Below are 17,436 nucleotides of genomic sequence, written 5' to 3'. Positions count from 1 at the left end.
GTTATTCTGTGGACTTTGTATTACTCAGATCATGTCTGTCCTAAAATATTGATTATACATTTACTATTATTCTTCTTTGTTTCTCTTTTGCTATTTAGACACTACCAGTGAGATGCCGTACTTTGCAGACTCAAGTCTGATTGAACGTTACGCCTACACCGAGGCATTCAGCTACACGTACTACCTGAGACAAGGGCGGCCATCTTTTGCGTATACCACCTTCATCACAAGTCTGTTACAAGATGGCAATGTGCTTACCAAGAAAATGTATGTTTTGGTCTTCACCTTGACTCTTTTAAACAAATACATAATTCCATGTTTAAAGTTTATACATCGGTGTACTGCTCATTACCAACAAAAAGGTGTATTGCTTTGTTAATTTTACTGGTTCCCTTCCATTATATGTAATTGATAGAGTTGCCTTTAAATTTATAGTAGCAACAGTTGTAATTGTGATACTCTTTTTTTTCCTAGCAATAAAGTGATCATAAGGTCATGAGAGTGGCTGTCAGCAAAATTTGTGCTACAAATGATTGCCTGAATTAATTTTCAATTAATTTTCAATTGCAATAAATCTCACACCAGGGAGGGAGAGAGAGAGAGAGAGAGAAGGAGAGAGAGAAGGAAAAATAGACTGAGTGAAAGAGATAAAGAGATTCCTACATTTATACAAACAGTGTCTTTGCTCTTATTTACATGATCCCATTTATAAGGAATGTACACAAAGACATAAACAATGACATAAACAGCTGTAATTGTGATATTTTCATCCCCAGATTGTTTGAGGTGTATGTGAAGGCCTACACGACGGCGGTACGTAGCTTCACCAACCCGTCCATCTGTGCTGCCTGTACTGCATTCATAGAGATGCTGGGCAGGGATAGTCTATCTCTTCGTACTGACCTCCAGGCCGTCAGGACCATCGCTGACCATCTCAAGGGTCAACTGACCCCTGCTAACAGGTCAGGTGTCAAAGGTCAACAAGGGGTCAGTCTTGAGAAGAACCTGAAGGAAAAGAAGGAGACGGTAGAGAGAGACATGGGTGAGTAAGACTGCAGGGGGGTGTTTCACAAAGATCCTAAGTTGAACTTAACTCTAAGTTGGACTTTAAAATTATGGAGAGCCATTTATTGCCTTAAAATATAATTAAAAGCAAAAATTCAAGTAGTTTAGACTTTTCATAAATTCCACATCAAGAACATGAAATATAGAAAATATGAATGAACCGAATCAATGATTTTATGCCTTTAAAAATATTGTTTACAAAATATTTTTAAAGATGCTAATGGCTTTCCATAATTTTTAAGTCCAACTCAGTGTTAAGTTTGACTTAGGATCTTTGTGAAACACCCCCCAGATTGTACTGTCCTTCATCCAGTCTAATAAATTTCCCTGTGAATCGCAACTTCCAAAGAGGATTTAATGATTTTTTTCTTTCTGCCTCAGAAGACGGTGCCACTTTACTTGAAGAAATCTGTGCATTGTGGCTTTTTAATAAATGTCACATCTAAAAATTTATGTTAGACAGTATGCCCATTAATGATCACTTAATCCCTTAACGATTTGTTTCTTTCTTTATTATTATAGTGAACTTGATGATGTCGTGTGTGAAAGGCAGTGATCTCTGTGCCAAGTCTGTCTTGAGGAAACTAGAAGAAGCTCTCATCAGCCATATTGACCAGCAGAACATTGATAGGTCAGTCAAATATGTTAATATTCATCTGCATTGTGCATGGACAATCTACCCTTTACTTAATCATCAGATATGGGTTTTTAGGAGATCAAATTTTAAGCAGTACTGCTTAATAAAGAGGAAAATCACTTTATAATTTGTGTATATGCTTTGCAATTTTTTTTAAAAACTATATCAAATGGTTATGATGAATATTTCCATATTCAACAAATCTTGAACAAAGTACCTCTTTGGTGACTTAAAATACTTGACTTATAAACTCTTGAAATGTGTGGATATTCAACTTCACCTATATCTCTATTAGTCTGTGTACCACACAGTGTATATCCACTACCTCCAGACCAGAATATTCTAGCAAATCATAAATTGCATCTTGAATAATCTGAATAAATATTAAATAGTGATATTTTGTTCTCAGATTACACATGCTTTGCAGCTTATGAAAAGAAAATTGTATAAAGGATTTAGATCTTAAGGCTTCCTGGATGTTTTTAAAAACAATTACTTTGATCATCAGATTTTGTTTTGAGAGAATTATTTTAATATTTTTGTGATTATCAGGGTGAGCTGGAAGGCTGCTGAAGAATGGAACCTAGCAGTGATGTTCTGTCGTCTCCATGGTATCGCCTTGACAACCGTCTTTCCTGTGGAATGTACGCGAGCAGACAACTGGCTGATCTTCATTTGCTTCATCCAGACACACCAATACCCCAAACAACAGGTAATATACGAGCACTTTGGAAGTCATGGAAGACTAGTAATATTATTTGTTTTGATAATGTCAATAAATGAGAAAATCTTTAAGCTTTGTGAAATAATAATAATAATAGGCATTTCTGTAGTGCCGTCTATCTAAAAATTCTATTTCGAGGTGCATTTAATATCTTTCTTGAGCACACAAAAATATGACAACTTACGTAAACTACAAAAGATATGTGTTAGTAGCTTTATCTTACTAACAGATTCATTTTTATTATAGCCTTGAATGATGAAAAAAGTGGGCCCTGACAACAACAAAAACTCCTGCTATCAATGTTAGCCTCATGAATAAACATATATATGTCAAGAAATGAAAGAAAAACTAAATTATGCAATGATCATGAATGTATCAGATGCAAATAGAAATCATGAAGTAGTTGTATTGCACAGTAACACATATATGTGTACTAAATGATCATTTTTTGTTATACCCCTTTACAGGTTCTTGACTTTGTGAAGTCCTTCAAGAGTAGCACCATCAAAGAGCACATGAGCCACGCCCTCTCTCATCTCCAGTATGGCCCCGCCCCTTCCCAGGATACCGAATCAACATCCCAGGGAGGCGTGGCTAATGTCAGATCGAAGATGCCAATCAAAGACTACAGGAGCGCCTACTACACCAAGATGGGATTCCTCAAAGATGGAGCAGGTTTGAGGCTTAGGCTTTCACAAAATTTGCAACCTTTCTTAATTTGCTTCTTTAGTAGAAGTTTTTTTCTTTTTATCACATACTTAATTTATTGAAATTAACAAGAGAAAGCATGTAAAAGGAACATTCATTTACTTCTATAGATTTATTAAAATTTATTTAGAAGATTTATACTAGTAGAGATTTCTTGTTCATGTTTTATTGTAAAGACGTGTGAAGCAGCATAATGAAAAAAAGAAACATGATAAACTTGAATGACAGTGTTTGAAAATGTTAGTGTTTGCCAGTATTAGAGTTTAAAGGGTTGTCATCATTTCATGCTGTAAAATATATATTACAAATCTACAAATTAGCAAATCGCCAGTAATATATAAATGTATTTAGAAACATTTTGTTAGAAATACATTTCTTCTACAATGTATTCAAGTTAAATCAACTATCAAAAACATCTTGATAAACTCCATCACCTAATATGTACATCTTGTTGTTCTTGTAGATGCGTCAGCTGAAACAAGTGACACAGAAGATGAAGAAGATAAGTCTGGAAGTAGACTAGAGGCATCACATGATGAACTTTCTACTACTGACACAGATACTGTTAAAGGTAGCCTTTTGTGATTTCAAAATTCCCTATGAAGAACTAACTATGCATTACTGGATGTAACACGTAAAGTGCAGGTTTAAAACATCTGCATATGGATGGTCCCTATGTGACTATGGACCTCTTGACTGTGCCTTGCGTAGTAGAGAGTGAGTGGCTAATTAAAAGCAATTATGTGGATTGCTTCTCCTGGACCTACATGTACCGATCTTTTTTAACCTGACTGGTGCAAATATGAATATGCAAATGAGCACCGTTCGAGAGTGGGCTGTCTCTCAGACTATAGACCTTGGATTTATCTGTCATATAAAGAGACACTAATTGATTATAATCTTGCTTTTTTTTCTTGATGCATACTGTGAAGTATTTTTTTTTTAGATACTACTGTACACGAATGAATTTGCCAATATTTGATAGTTTGTCACTGCATAGAATACATGTGTACCTCATGAACATTGTTTCATCCATTTAGGTCTTTTTGCAAGTTAGGGAACTTTACAGAGTTTAAAGAAAAATTAGATTTAAAGACCCCAAAATTGTATGAGTGTTCTCAAGTGCCCCATTTTCTTTGATATTCAATATTCAGATCTTGAAGTTGGGGATGTATCTCGTGAGCTGTTTGATATTATCTTCACGTGTGGGAACCATTCTGAACCATGGAAAGTCTTCCTCTCTCACTCCATCCTCTTACAGCAACCAGTGTTGGCAGTGATTGCTGCTTGTCATCAGGTAATATCATGGTATTTTTGCTAGTCATGGTTGCTGATGTTTCTACTCGTGTTATGTGTGAAAGTATGGAATGATAATGGTAATTATTAGTATGATGTGAGTTGTGAAAAAGTTGATGATGATGATGATGATGATGATGATAACAATATTGATGATGATGATGACGTTGATGATGATGATGATGATGGATGGATGGATGGATAGATAGATGAATGGATGGATGGATGGATGGATAGATGGATGGATGGATGGATGGATGGATGGGCGGGTGGATGGATGGATGGGTGGATGGATGGATGGATGGATGGATGGATGGATGGATGGATGGATGGATAGATAGATGAATGGATGGATGGATGGGTGGATGGATGGATGGATGGATGGATGGGTGGATGAATGGATGGATGGATGGATGGATGGATGGATGGATGGGTGGATGGATGGATGGATGGATGGATGGATGGGTGGATGGATGGATGGATGGATGGATGGATGGATGGATAGATAGATGAATGGATGGATGGATGGATGGATGGATGGATGGATGGATGGATGGGCGGGTGGATGGATGGGTGGATGGATGGATGGATGGATGGATGGATAGATAGATGAATGGATGGATGGGTGGATGGATGGATGGATGGATGGATGGATGGGTGGATGGGTGGATGAATGGATGGGTGGATGGGTGGATGAATGGATGGATGGATGGATGGATGGATGGATGGATGGATGGGTGGATGGATGGATGGATGGATGGATGGATGGATGGATGGGTGGATGGATGGATGGATGGATGGATGGATAGATGGATGGATGGATGGATGGATGATGATGATGATGATGATGATGATGATGATGATGATGATGATGATGATATGATGACGATGATGAAGAGAAAGAAGAAGAAGATGATGATGATGATTATGATGAAGTTGATGATGTAAAGGGATTTTTTTTTATAAATAAAATTATAATAATCTATTGTATACATCGATCCATCTTACTCCAAGAACTCTTTTCCACAAAATATATTTACCAAACTGTTATTTGAAATGTGGCAATATACATTTTGCTTTTGGGCCTACGGTATATACCAGTAGTAGAATGTACTGGATATTGCAGGCTAGGCACTGTTGCATATGTATCATTAAACTATTCTCATGCTAATCTTCCCCCTAGGGTGCCAATATCTTAGACTGTCTTTGTTCCTGGCTCTACACCTCCTTCTCTGATGATCCCAACCTTGAGAGGGTCCTAGGTCCAAGCTCCTTTTTCAAGAGCCACGCCTGGAGCCTTGATCAGCTTCGCAGTCTCATTGACATTGCCATGGTAACAGGAAAGATCACACTTCTGACCAAAGGATTCCACATATTTGACAATGTGAGTATTTTTTTGATGAAATATGTTGCTCATGAATGCTGCTGTTATTTTGTGACAGTGTTATTAAAGATAGAGAGTACTACTTGCCCTCAGTTATTTCTGACAATTCTACCAAATAATTTTGATAGGCTATCGATTTCATCAAGTCATGCCTATCTCTGGTGTCAAGGACGTCACTTTAAGCTTAGGCTTAAGATTACCCCTTTTCTGTATATACCATGTCATTTTCATACATTTAAAGTTACAAGATTGTAAATGTAAATATGTTAATGTATATGGAATAAATAAAAATCAAATCAAATCAAATTTAGTGAATGTATTTTATTCATCATTTTATGACAGAGAGGTGTGTTGAACTCTTTTCTTGCTTTCTGTGAAGACTTCCTGGTTCTAAGGGATAGGAATCAATGCAAGATAGATCTAGAATTCTTCCATGAAGCCATCCTTACAGTAAGTTCTCTCTCTTTAACAAATATTTTTTGTGTTATCATAATTATGTCATTATTCCAAATTTAATAGAGTTTGTGGCTTTGAGAGATTGGTATCGATCAGTCAGCTCTGGCTGTTCATAACTTTGTGTCAATGCTGTCAGAGTCAGATCTCACTGATAAACACTTTTCACCCAATATTTACCGACATATTGTACTATTTCCTGTGTAATAACAACATCGATTCTCTGCTCTGGAAACTAATTTCTTTTCATATAACATTACTTTACAAAAGAAATATTTTATTCTATTCTGTTTTATTATATTCTGAATATGGATAACCTGAATGTTCTCTCAAGGCCCGTTCAGATGTGTCACAGTTAAAAATGGTTTTCTTTCTTTAAAATGTATAAATGAGGCAAATTCAAGCAACAAATGTCCTACTCATATTCACTTGGCTCTGTCTAAAAGATACAGAAAAGAGAAGGGTATTACAATTTAACACTGCGATTTAACGCAGCATATCAGAAAGAATCTTCAGACAAACTGATTACCAATAGCATTTGTATTGTGATGTACTTGTACAACAATAAACTGTTTAGGGTTATGAATATTAATTAGGTTGACTGATTTTTCAATGATTTTTCCTAGAGATCAATGATCTATCATACAAATTTGAAAAACATGTACCAGTACATTTAAGATTACATATGATTATCCTTATGTAACACTAATTTTCTGACATTATCTGATTATGTGAATGTATTCATTTCCTTCAGTGTCGACGTCGTAATAGTATGAGAAACCAGCCTGATCCCGGCCCAAGTAGACCAAGGATTGGTCATCTGGAGTGGTTTCAAGAGACAGCCAATCACATGGCTCGTAACATGCTACTCTCATGCACCAGCCAATGGGAGACTGGCTTTCTTCTCGAAGTCTTCACAGCTTTGAATTTCTCCCGTACTGTAGATTCACATGGTAAGCAAACACGTTGTGAATGATAAGTTGCTAAAGAAAGAGGAACAGCTTTATTTATAATAAAAAAAAATACAAAGGGTATAAAATACATACCGGTACATAAAAATGTTTCAAACAATTAATAGATTGTATATACATTTAAATTAGCTATGTTCCAATATGACGTACATCGGAGAAGGAAAAAAAATGCTCAGAGTATTAAAAGGTGATGGTCCATGCTATATGATCAAAATTATAATGTTTAATAAACATTTAACCAGATATTTCCTTGTGGTACATACTGATTTGCTATCTGATAATTGTATTCCTTCACATCAAAAATGCATTCTAGAATGTTAGCACAACATGGAAGTTTCAAGCATGTTGATTATAATTGTGTTACAAATTGACTTTTTCTCTCCTTTGCCATTCTTATACTAGTACCGGTAGTTCTGTTTTGTACATCTGAATTATGAACAGTCTGTATCATTGGCTATTACTTTAGTCACTATTTCATAAAAAAATGCTAGCTGTTAGCCATCTTACAATTTTCATACTCTGTTGTTCTGTCTGTCTTGTTTGTAGACCCAGACTACAGCACGCTATATCATCTTCACAAGGCCCTTCAAGGCACCGGTCTAGAGCTCTCAATATCCTGCATGCTAGACTCTGCTGAGGCCATGGTCAGTGAATGCCGGACATTGCTGGACAGGCTGCAGGCCATGGGACAGTTTGACCGGGCCAAAGAGTTTGCTGGGGCAGCTGGACTGTCTACTGACCATGTGATTATACAACAGGTCAGTGTATAAAGATCAAACTGTCTGAAAATGGTTTTATTGTATGATGACGATGGTGATTATGATGGTTTTATTGTATGATGACTGTGATGATTGTGATGATGATAATAATAATAATAATAATAATAATGTTGATGATGATGATTATAGTAATGATAATTTTCAAGTTGTAAAGGCATAATAGATGTGAATCTGAAACCTGAGCTACAAATGAAGGAGCCTAGATGCCCGAAGCTCACATTTTTTAAAATCAGAATACCAATTTCCTGCCTGTACGCATGTACACAGGCACTAAACCTGAACTATTTTTAGGGAAATACGTGTCCCTCTACATATGTTTTGAATTCCTTGATCAACATCAAATATGAATTTGTCTGTTTTTCTGTAAATTTCAGGTATTCAAATGTAGATAGAGAAATAGAACCCAGTCACACAGACAAGACTGGAGGGCCAATATATTTTGTTTTATTGCACTGTTTGGGGTAGGTGTGGCAATGTGACTAGGGTTGACGTGTTTGTTTTCTTAGTCATCAGTGTTTGTTTGTTTGTTTGTTTTACCTGACTTCTAAGACAGCATATGTATGCTCACAAGTAAGTTTCTTATTCATCTGTACTAATCTCATTGAATATATATATATATACATAATGGGACTTTTTATATAAAGTGAATTTCTGTTACCCCACAGATCCTCAGTGACCTTAGGCAGGTCATGAGGTCAGAGGTCGGAAGCACAGAGGCTGGACGTATTGCATTTTGGGTCAAGTGCAGTGAAAGGCTCACAAAGGCCAAGGTTGAGCATCAATCAGCCGCTCAATTCTTCCAGGTAAATTGCAATGATTTCTGTTGGAGTTACTGTCTGTTATCAATGTTTAACGAATGCACTACAGATGGTATGGCGACAAATGCTCCACATTTCATTAACATTCCATAACGTCTACTCTGGACTGAACTTTTTACCTTGCCCTGTTGCTAAACCTAACCTAAAACCTAATCCCCATGGTTACCCTAACTTTATGTCTTTGATGAAATAAAACCCAGAGCAAATGTCCTTGGAGTATATCCCAGATCGCCCATATGTTATTGTGAAACATTTGCAATGTTTTGTTCAATATATATTTTTTTTTTTTTTTTTTTTTTCTATACCAGACACAATCAGAAGAGGAAGAACTTACAGGTAATAAGCAAGCCAGAGAGAGGGCCATTCTACTAGACTTGTCCTACCAGTGGTTATCTCATCCAAAATCTACTCCAACTAAGAGTTCTCTACGGTCATTAGAACAAAAGGTCTGGCTGTGGAGATTGAGAGCTGAGGTCGACAAGGTAGGATACCTTTTTATTTAGTATTCAAACATATCATTCAGCCAAATGTTAACATACATGTATAAGGTGATGATGTCAAAGTAAATGACTGAATGATTTGAATTAATACCTCTCTTAAAGGGATTGGTTAACAATCTTAAATCTGAGAAACATGGCCCTACGTCTTATCGGTGTCTGTGATATGGTGTTATATTGTAGCCCTAAAGAAATTGCTCTTCAAAATGATCAAGAAGTGCCTCAAAAAAGTAAAAACCTTTGAGTGACCAGTTTGTACCATACTCGTTTTCCCCAATAGAATGTAGTGTTATGAAAACCAATTGGCAAACGCGAAATTTAATTTCGAATTTCAATCATAAATATCTTGATAATCAGACAGGCGATCGGCTTGTAAAAGTTATGGGTTCCTGACTGACCTAAAGGTTTATAATTATGATTGCAGCATGAGCTAAATCAAGGATTTTTTTAAAGGATCTAAGACAAAGTTACCGGATCCCTTTAATCTAGAGAGAGTTGAAAAGAGGCTTATACAGTCATTCACAATTGTTGGTTTCTGTTCCATCTCACGCATTTGATCAGAAACAAAACTTAGAATTTTGCACCTGTGCTTATTCTGTTTGCATTGAAAAGAAGAGGAAAGTAGACACAGCATCCCTATCTTGTCTGGAGTCTCATTCCGCTGACTGGACACCCAAGTCTAGAGGTCCTAGGGAGCTTCTATATGATGTACAAACAACAGATACATCTGTCCATCAGCTTCTAAATGAAGAGGTAGGTCATCAACTTTATCATGTAGTCAGACTCAATTTCTTCCCATATTCATATTGTGATCCAATATTCTTTTTACGTTATTTGCCAGACACATTATTTGTATGATACATCTGTTAGCTTGCTTTAACAGGTGAATAAGAAATATGAATATCTATATCTGTTTATCAAAAATAGAATCATATTATTCAAGTCACATACATGTACCAGTAGATAACATTTTGAAAAAAGCATACTAGGTCATCACTGGTGACTGTGCCATAGACCAGTGATGCCCTGGTGGAAGAGTCACTGCCTGGCAAGCAGGAGATGGCAGGTTCAACTACTGCTGGTAACAAGACTTTTTCTGACTTGTTTTAATTACAAGATCGAGCACATGATCTTTATTGACTGGGTCCTTTATGTAAGGAATCAAATGAACATTCCCCATCTTTCTCAAGCTAACTTCTACAAGAGTGATATTTGTTGTTATTATTCAGCATTTTAAATTTTAAATGCAAACTCTGTAAGAGATAGTCATGTATGTTTTTTTTTCTCAGTTTTTTAAATATTTCACTATCCATTTCTATATTTGTATACTCCCACTTACCCTCTTGTTTCATATTATGATCTATAAGACATTTTAACAATATACTTCTGTTTTTCTTTTCTTTCTTTTTTCTTTTTTTTCTTGTTGTATGTAAATAGTTCACAACCCTTTAAGAATTTTATTTTTCATACCGGTATATTATGTATTTGAAAGGTGTTGTAACAATCCAAGCTCTATTTTCTTATGCTTCATCACCTTTGCGTATTCATTCTTTAAACTGTATAATAGTTGCAACTTGTCTTTGATAAAACCTTGTTATATTCTTTTTCATGTGAAGTCGATTCAAATGGATTGTAAAATTGAAAATGATTTGTTTTATTATATTCTTTTTCATGTGATGCTAACTACAATGAATCATGAAATTGTGAACATGCATCAATAAATAAGTAAATGAATAAATATTTGTAGGAGAAATCAGCCCTGAAGGACATGATTGATGGCCTGCTGTCCAGCTGCTGTATCTCCAAGGCCCATCAACTATCCAGTCAGTTCGGACACACTCACAATGACCTCTCCATCACACTAGCATGCCTTCAGCTCATGCAAGGCAAGGTCAAACCAGAGGGCATTGACCCTGAGCTCAGGTCACAGGTCAAGGTCAGCAAACCCAAGCTGGCCAGACGACCCAGTAACATGACCCTCCTGGGTCCTCCGTCGGGGGTGTACGGTGGCAGGTCTAAGAAGCAGCTCAGAAGATCACCTAGTGGTAAGTCAGTAGGCGGGACAAATACACAAAACTACTGTAAAACTAGAAAAAAATTGGGAAGTAAGGACCATCATCCTGAAAGGAACTTTCATGATTTTCAAAATGTTAGTGTCTTAATTGATTAATTATGGCAACACTTTGAAACTCTCTGGTCTGAACACTCACAAAAGCTTGTGAAAGTTTCAGGTTTTGTGGTATTATTAAGAGATTGATGCTCATGAGCATCAACTTATGAGCATCAAATGACTCCTACCAGAAATAGCAGATCATTCTTTATTTTCAATAGCATTCCCTGGGAGAAATACAGTGAGAAATATCTTCATCTTTCTTTACAGTGGTCAGTCTGGGTATCAACCAGGAGTTGAGTTCTCCCCAGAGTGATGACTGTCTGACCATGATGGAGGCTCTCGCTGACCATACCTCAGCAGCCAGGACATGCTGTGACCGCATCATCAACATCTACAGGATCTCACAGGTAAGTCCTTTGGTTTGTAGTATGAAAATCAAACAACAAGAAATAGTTTCTCTCACCCTTTAAACAGGTTCATATTCCTTCAGAGGCAAAATTCTTTGTCAAATGAAGAGTTGAGTTGAGTTTGAGTTTATTTTATTTATACACGGTAAAAGCCCGAAACAGTTCGCAGACTGGTTTCAATCAGGGCCGTGTCGATAAAAAACAACATAATCATGACATATAAACAAAAGTAATATAACACTGACAAAATTCACAACCATAACACAACAATAATAGGAAATAAGCTAAAAACACTTTACTTAATTAGAACTATATTGGTAGACCAAAAAGATAAACAATTAAATAAGTTACATATATGATCATCATAATCTGTTTGCATATTTATATATATATATAAAGTAAAAACAAAAAGAAGTTTAACAAGATTATAAATAAGTTAAAAACATATTATGTATTCATGTTAAATATTAAATAATCAAACTTTAAAACAATAAACAAAAGAAAACACACATAATGTAGAATGTGTAATAATTGTGAAATTAAGACAAATGCGTATTCCATATTAAGTAGAAGTAAAATGAAGTATGGAATAATAATAAATACTTAAGAGCATTATGAATATGGATCATTAAATACTACATATATAATTGTTTTTGTTTTTAAAGAGACAAAAAATGATAACGTATTGCAAAGATCATATTGCACATCAATAGACATTTAAAACATATTGCGTAGGAGTAATATAACATAAATAACAATGATAAATAGGTTGAAATTATGAGATAAAAATTGTATACAACTATAAAACCTTAACAACAAACAACAACAAAGCTCTCTTAAACTAATAAGTTAGCCCCTCCCCACACACTTATTTCGTATTACGTCAGCTTTGCCTTAAAAATATTTAACGATTTAACGATTTAGCACCTTGTACTTCATGTGGCAAGTTATTCCATGTTAATTGTATTAAAAACTATGTAAATTTGAATCATGTACCATTTTACAATATTGTATGTGGTGTCTATTGGTTCTGTGATGATAGGCACCTTTTTAATGTATGTTTATATCCCCAAACACATTGAAATCCAATGCCCATACCTGTAACACTGTTTTTGCTCTCATTTAGTCATTCAATGAAATCTTCAGGTCATATGCTGTGTTTAATGGATATCATCAGGACATAAATTATCAGAGATCAATTTAGTAAACTTCTTGCCATTTATTCTAATATCACTTATCTGTATCACCTCTCACTTCTTGTTATCCTCATGATAGGTGTTGGACAAGCCATATGACTTGTTGATCAAGCAAGTTCCTTTCACGTCTGTCAAAGCTCTTCTCCACTCCAGTCATCCCGACCGCTATCTTCTGGCGAAAAGCTTCATCAGAGCAAACAATCTGGCAGACAAGGAGGTAGAGAATGTTTGAGATGAATGAAGGGGGGGGGGAGAGACAGACAGACAGACAGACAGAGAGAGACGGCATGGTTCTTGAGCACTAACTCCCGAGCAATGATTTTATCAGAGCAAACAATCTGGCAGACAAGTAGTTAGAGAATGTTTAGGATTGATGAAGGGAGGGAGGGATTAAGAGGGGATGGAAGGAGGGAGGAATATATTGATATAAAAGTAGATGAAGGGAGATAGAGGGAGAGAGAGGGGGGGGGGGGGGGGAGAGAGAAACAAAATTTCTTCCTGACCACTACCTCTCGACCAAAGATGTCATGAGGGATGAAATGCGTGGTATAGATAGATCAGTGGAGTGATGGGAGACGGAGGGAAGGAGGAAGGGAAAGATGGAGAAGCCTTTCTGATACCCATGTTTCTTAGCAAAAAAATCATCAAGGCCTACCTTGCTAATAATGAGGTATGGAATACGTCATCTTGAAAGGATGACTAGCTCTTGTGTTAGCAGAAGAATAAACTACAGAATATAAACAATTCTTAGAAACCATCACAAAGGGGGAAAATGGCATGCAGGAAAACAATGACTTCTTAAAATTATTGTAGTAAATTGTTTCTTCTGTAACAGTTGTAGTTAAGGAATTTTTTTTCCCCTTAATATGCTAACACTACCGGTATGATTTCTTTTTTTCAGGTGGCAAACTTTCTATCTGAAGATGTGATGACTGGGTTGCAGCAGAAAATCAAGAGAAGAAAAGAGAGTATGTATTCTAATTATTCCCTTTCTTTTGAAGGGTTCGGACAGAATATCATTATGCAAGTCCCTAAAGTACTTGAATACTCATTAAAGGTACTATTAATTATTTCTATTACACATAAGCTGTAACAAATATATATTAAAAACAGTATAATGACCCAGAAAGCAAATGTTTTCTTTGAAGAAAAAAAAAATATATAGATATGTACGACTTGCAATCGTAAATGGTTTTCTAGACACATTTATATGAAAAAAATTACACTTATAAAATTTAGTTTTTTAAGCTTCTACCAACCTTGAATTTGTTGTGCAAGCTTTCGTCCACTCCTGTGGACTTTCTCAAGCTAAGTGATCCGTCTGAGTCAGAGGCAGCTAAGAAAACGTGTGACTCAGACTGATCAATAGCTTGAGAAAGTCCACAGGAGTAGACGAAAGTTTGCACAACAAATTCAAGGTTGGTAGTAGCTTAAAAAACTACATTTTATCATTATCCCCAACCGATGAAAGTTTTCTGTATCAAAATTATACTTAATTATCATGCTCTCTATACACATCAACCGTTCTTATGATTATCAGGTTCCCTGACACGTCCCCCACCATCTGAGGGCCCCTCCCCAGATCGAATGGAGAAGGTAGCCTTCATGAGCCTAGCTAGAATATGTAAGGATCCAGCATGTCTGGGAACTAGACTACTAGACGAGGCAACACAGATTGCACACTCAGAATCAAGCACCACCAGGCCAGGTAAGAAAAACAAAGCATTGTTGGATAAAATATTAACATTTGAATTAATGTCGTGAAGAAATCTAAGAGTTTTCATTTATGAATAAAAAACAAAATATTCCCAGGAATTGTATGCACATTTACAGTGATGTAGAGGAGTCGTATTCGAGTGGTTTAAGCACTTGATAGGAAACGCAAAAGTCATGGGTGTGATCCCCGACATGGCACTAATTTCCTTTGGCAAGGCATTAATCTACATTTGCCTCTCCATATCCAGGAGAGAAATGGGGACCTGGCCTTTTAGGATGACAAAAGCCTTTGTGATAAAATAAAAGGCTTGTAAAACGAAAGGCACCTGAGCTTGTACTTACATGTATGACGGTGTCGTGAAACGATGCCCTGGGGAGTGTTTCACAAAGACTAAGATCGACTTTCAGTTGGACTCAACTATGGCAGGCCGTTAATGCCACTAGTTCCTCTAACCAATCCTGGCATTGGTTTCTCAAGGGATGTACAAATCATGGTCACATCTAAAGATCATAATTAAGAGACCAATGCAATGAGAGTAATCAGTGGCATGAATGGCCTGCCATAGTTAAGTCCAACTTAATGTCGATCTTAGTCTTTGTGAAACACTCCCAGATATGTTTCCTTCCTATTTTGTGTGTGATCCAATCACCAGCCCTGACCCTTGAGGTAGATCTGATCATCCGAGCTCATGACTGCTTCACACTCAGCTGCAACATGGAAGGAATCGCCTCGGTCCTCAGAGCCAGCCTAGACTGCTTTAGCGCCCTCGCTCAGTCCGAAGAGTTTAGTCTCATGGTAAGAACGTTATGATCCTGTAGGATACTGCTTCGAATCGGAACACTACTCTTTATGTTATGCTACCGGAACATGTACATGAATGGGACAGTCTTAATGTCTTTGGAAAGAAATTTATCTTCATTTGCCACACTCAACCCAGGTGTGGTAAATGGGAACTTGGCAGGAATTAATTCCTTGAAACGCTAAACAGTCATGAATGCTATATGACAACCCACTATTATTATAATTATAAATATCTTATTTGCAGATGTAGAGTGATGGAATGCAGTGAGGTAGAAAGCTGGATTGCTTGAACTCAATCAAGTAAACTAACCATCGTTACCCCTTGCTGATAACCTTTATTTATGTATATCTTTCAATCTTGATAGGTCCGTCTTCTGATTGGTGTGCGACGGTTCACTGATATGACCTATATCTTTGAGATACTGTAAACTAGACCTCATTGAATGCATGTGACATTGATTTGATATTAATCTGATTCTTGTTTTCATAGGTCCGTCTTCTGATTGGTGTGCGACGGTTCAGTGAGATGACCTATATCTTTGAGATCCTAAGAGCCAACCATCAGATGGATGCACTCCTCAAGAAAGGAGCTCATGTAAGCATATCATGATTGTTAGGGATAATATATCTCTCATTATAGATTAGATAGAAAGATTGGTAAATAGATTGGTAGATAGATTGATAGATATATAGATAGACAGACAGACAGACAAACCAACGAACAGACAGACTGATGGACAGGCTGACAGACAGATAGATAGATGGATTGATTTTTAGATACATGTAGATTGACATATAGCTATATATATAGATACATACATACATACATACATACATACATTGGTAGACAGACAGACAAACAGACAGACATATAGACAGACAGACAGACAGATTGATAGATAGATAGATAGATACATGTAGATGGATGAATAGATACATACATGTAAATAGATAGATAGATATATTTATTAGTTGATAGATAGGTGGATAGATGGATAGATAGATAGGTGGATAGATTGATAGATAGCTAGATAGCAAGTTATAGGATAGATAATTTTTGGGGGCAAATGGATAGATAGATAGATGTAAATAGATAGATATGTAGATTTGTTGGTAAATGGATAGATAGATACAATAGGTGGATTGATGGATATATAGATGGATAGATAGATTGATTGTTTGACAGATGATACATAAGGAAATAATTCATTTCTCAAGGAAGGATCCAATGAAAGAACAATACATACAAGTAAATAAAGTATACTTGTAAGGATTTTTGTATGATGCACTTTTAATATAGATCATACAAATATTCATTCTTTTCAACAAATGATGTAACGTACTCATTCTTGTGTTTTTTCGTAGGATGACAACTTGAAAGTGGCCTTATTGGACTTCTTGAAGAGATGCGATCCACCCGACACCGAGACTTACAGCATGGTTGCACTCAAGTTTGAGATGCATAGAGAAGTAGCCAGTCTGCTAGAGCAAGCTGCCAAGGACAGACTAAAAACACTCAAGTCTCGGACTATGGGTATGTCACAGTTTTATATTGTGACATCAGGTTATGTTGAATGCACTATGTATATCAGAGCATATGTGAATGCATATGGTATTCAAGATGGGTTTTTTTGCCCATCTACTCCCATAAGCAAGAAGCTGCTCATTTAAAATCTCCATTATCAAATTCAAGAAGATTGTTGCAATATGCCACAAGTGGTATTTGTGATATTTATGATCTTGGCCTGAGTGTGTTTTCTGTACTTTACATTTGATCAAGTAATCATTCAACAATGTTTTTTTTTTAAATACCTCTGGAGGGATTTGAGTTATTACTGTGTTTATTGACCACTCTTGTATTCTTGATTTT

At 36.2% G+C, this 17,436-nt stretch overlaps 1 protein-coding gene across 2 annotated transcripts in view; it reads left to right on the top strand.

Annotated features, from left to right (window-relative positions):
• Nucleotides 1–102: 102 nt before the first annotated feature.
• The window catches only part of LOC100891069 (spatacsin), a 24,281-nt gene continuing 6,947 nt past the window's right edge, over nt 103–17,436 (top strand). The window contains exons 1-22 of one of the 2 annotated variants that reach the window (XM_030977412.1): nt 103–267; nt 777–1,042; nt 1,588–1,696; nt 2,255–2,414; nt 2,894–3,101; nt 3,598–3,705; nt 4,289–4,431; nt 5,614–5,814; nt 6,157–6,264; nt 7,022–7,220; nt 7,785–7,996; nt 8,683–8,820; nt 9,144–9,317; nt 9,945–10,085; nt 11,080–11,377; nt 11,713–11,852; nt 13,128–13,265; nt 13,950–14,016; nt 14,589–14,756; nt 15,418–15,560; nt 16,057–16,161; nt 16,932–17,100. In XM_030977412.1, coding sequence (XP_030833272.1) covers nt 113–267; nt 777–1,042; nt 1,588–1,696; nt 2,255–2,414; nt 2,894–3,101; nt 3,598–3,705; nt 4,289–4,431; nt 5,614–5,814; nt 6,157–6,264; nt 7,022–7,220; nt 7,785–7,996; nt 8,683–8,820; nt 9,144–9,317; nt 9,945–10,085; nt 11,080–11,377; nt 11,713–11,852; nt 13,128–13,265; nt 13,950–14,016; nt 14,589–14,756; nt 15,418–15,560; nt 16,057–16,161; nt 16,932–17,100 — 3,550 coding nt within the window. In that variant the 5' untranslated portion in view covers nt 103–112. Of the gene's footprint in view, nt 268–776; nt 1,043–1,587; nt 1,697–2,254; nt 2,415–2,893; nt 3,102–3,597; nt 3,706–4,288; nt 4,432–5,613; nt 5,815–6,156; nt 6,265–7,021; nt 7,221–7,784; nt 7,997–8,682; nt 8,821–9,143; nt 9,318–9,944; nt 10,086–11,079; nt 11,378–11,712; nt 11,853–13,127; nt 13,266–13,949; nt 14,017–14,588; nt 14,757–15,417; nt 15,561–15,931; nt 16,010–16,056; nt 16,162–16,931; nt 17,101–17,436 lie in introns of those variants that run through there. The other variant, XM_030977413.1, reaches the window with a different exon arrangement.

The sequence above is a fragment of the Strongylocentrotus purpuratus genome, unplaced genomic scaffold (genome assembly GCF_000002235.5).
Source record: "Strongylocentrotus purpuratus isolate Spur 01 unplaced genomic scaffold, Spur_5.0 spur5_scaffold_9, whole genome shotgun sequence".
Lineage (NCBI taxonomy): Eukaryota > Metazoa > Echinodermata > Echinoidea > Camarodonta > Strongylocentrotidae > Strongylocentrotus > Strongylocentrotus purpuratus.
Note: the sequence above shows the minus strand (reverse complement) of the source record. Positions and strands in the feature narration are given on the sequence as shown.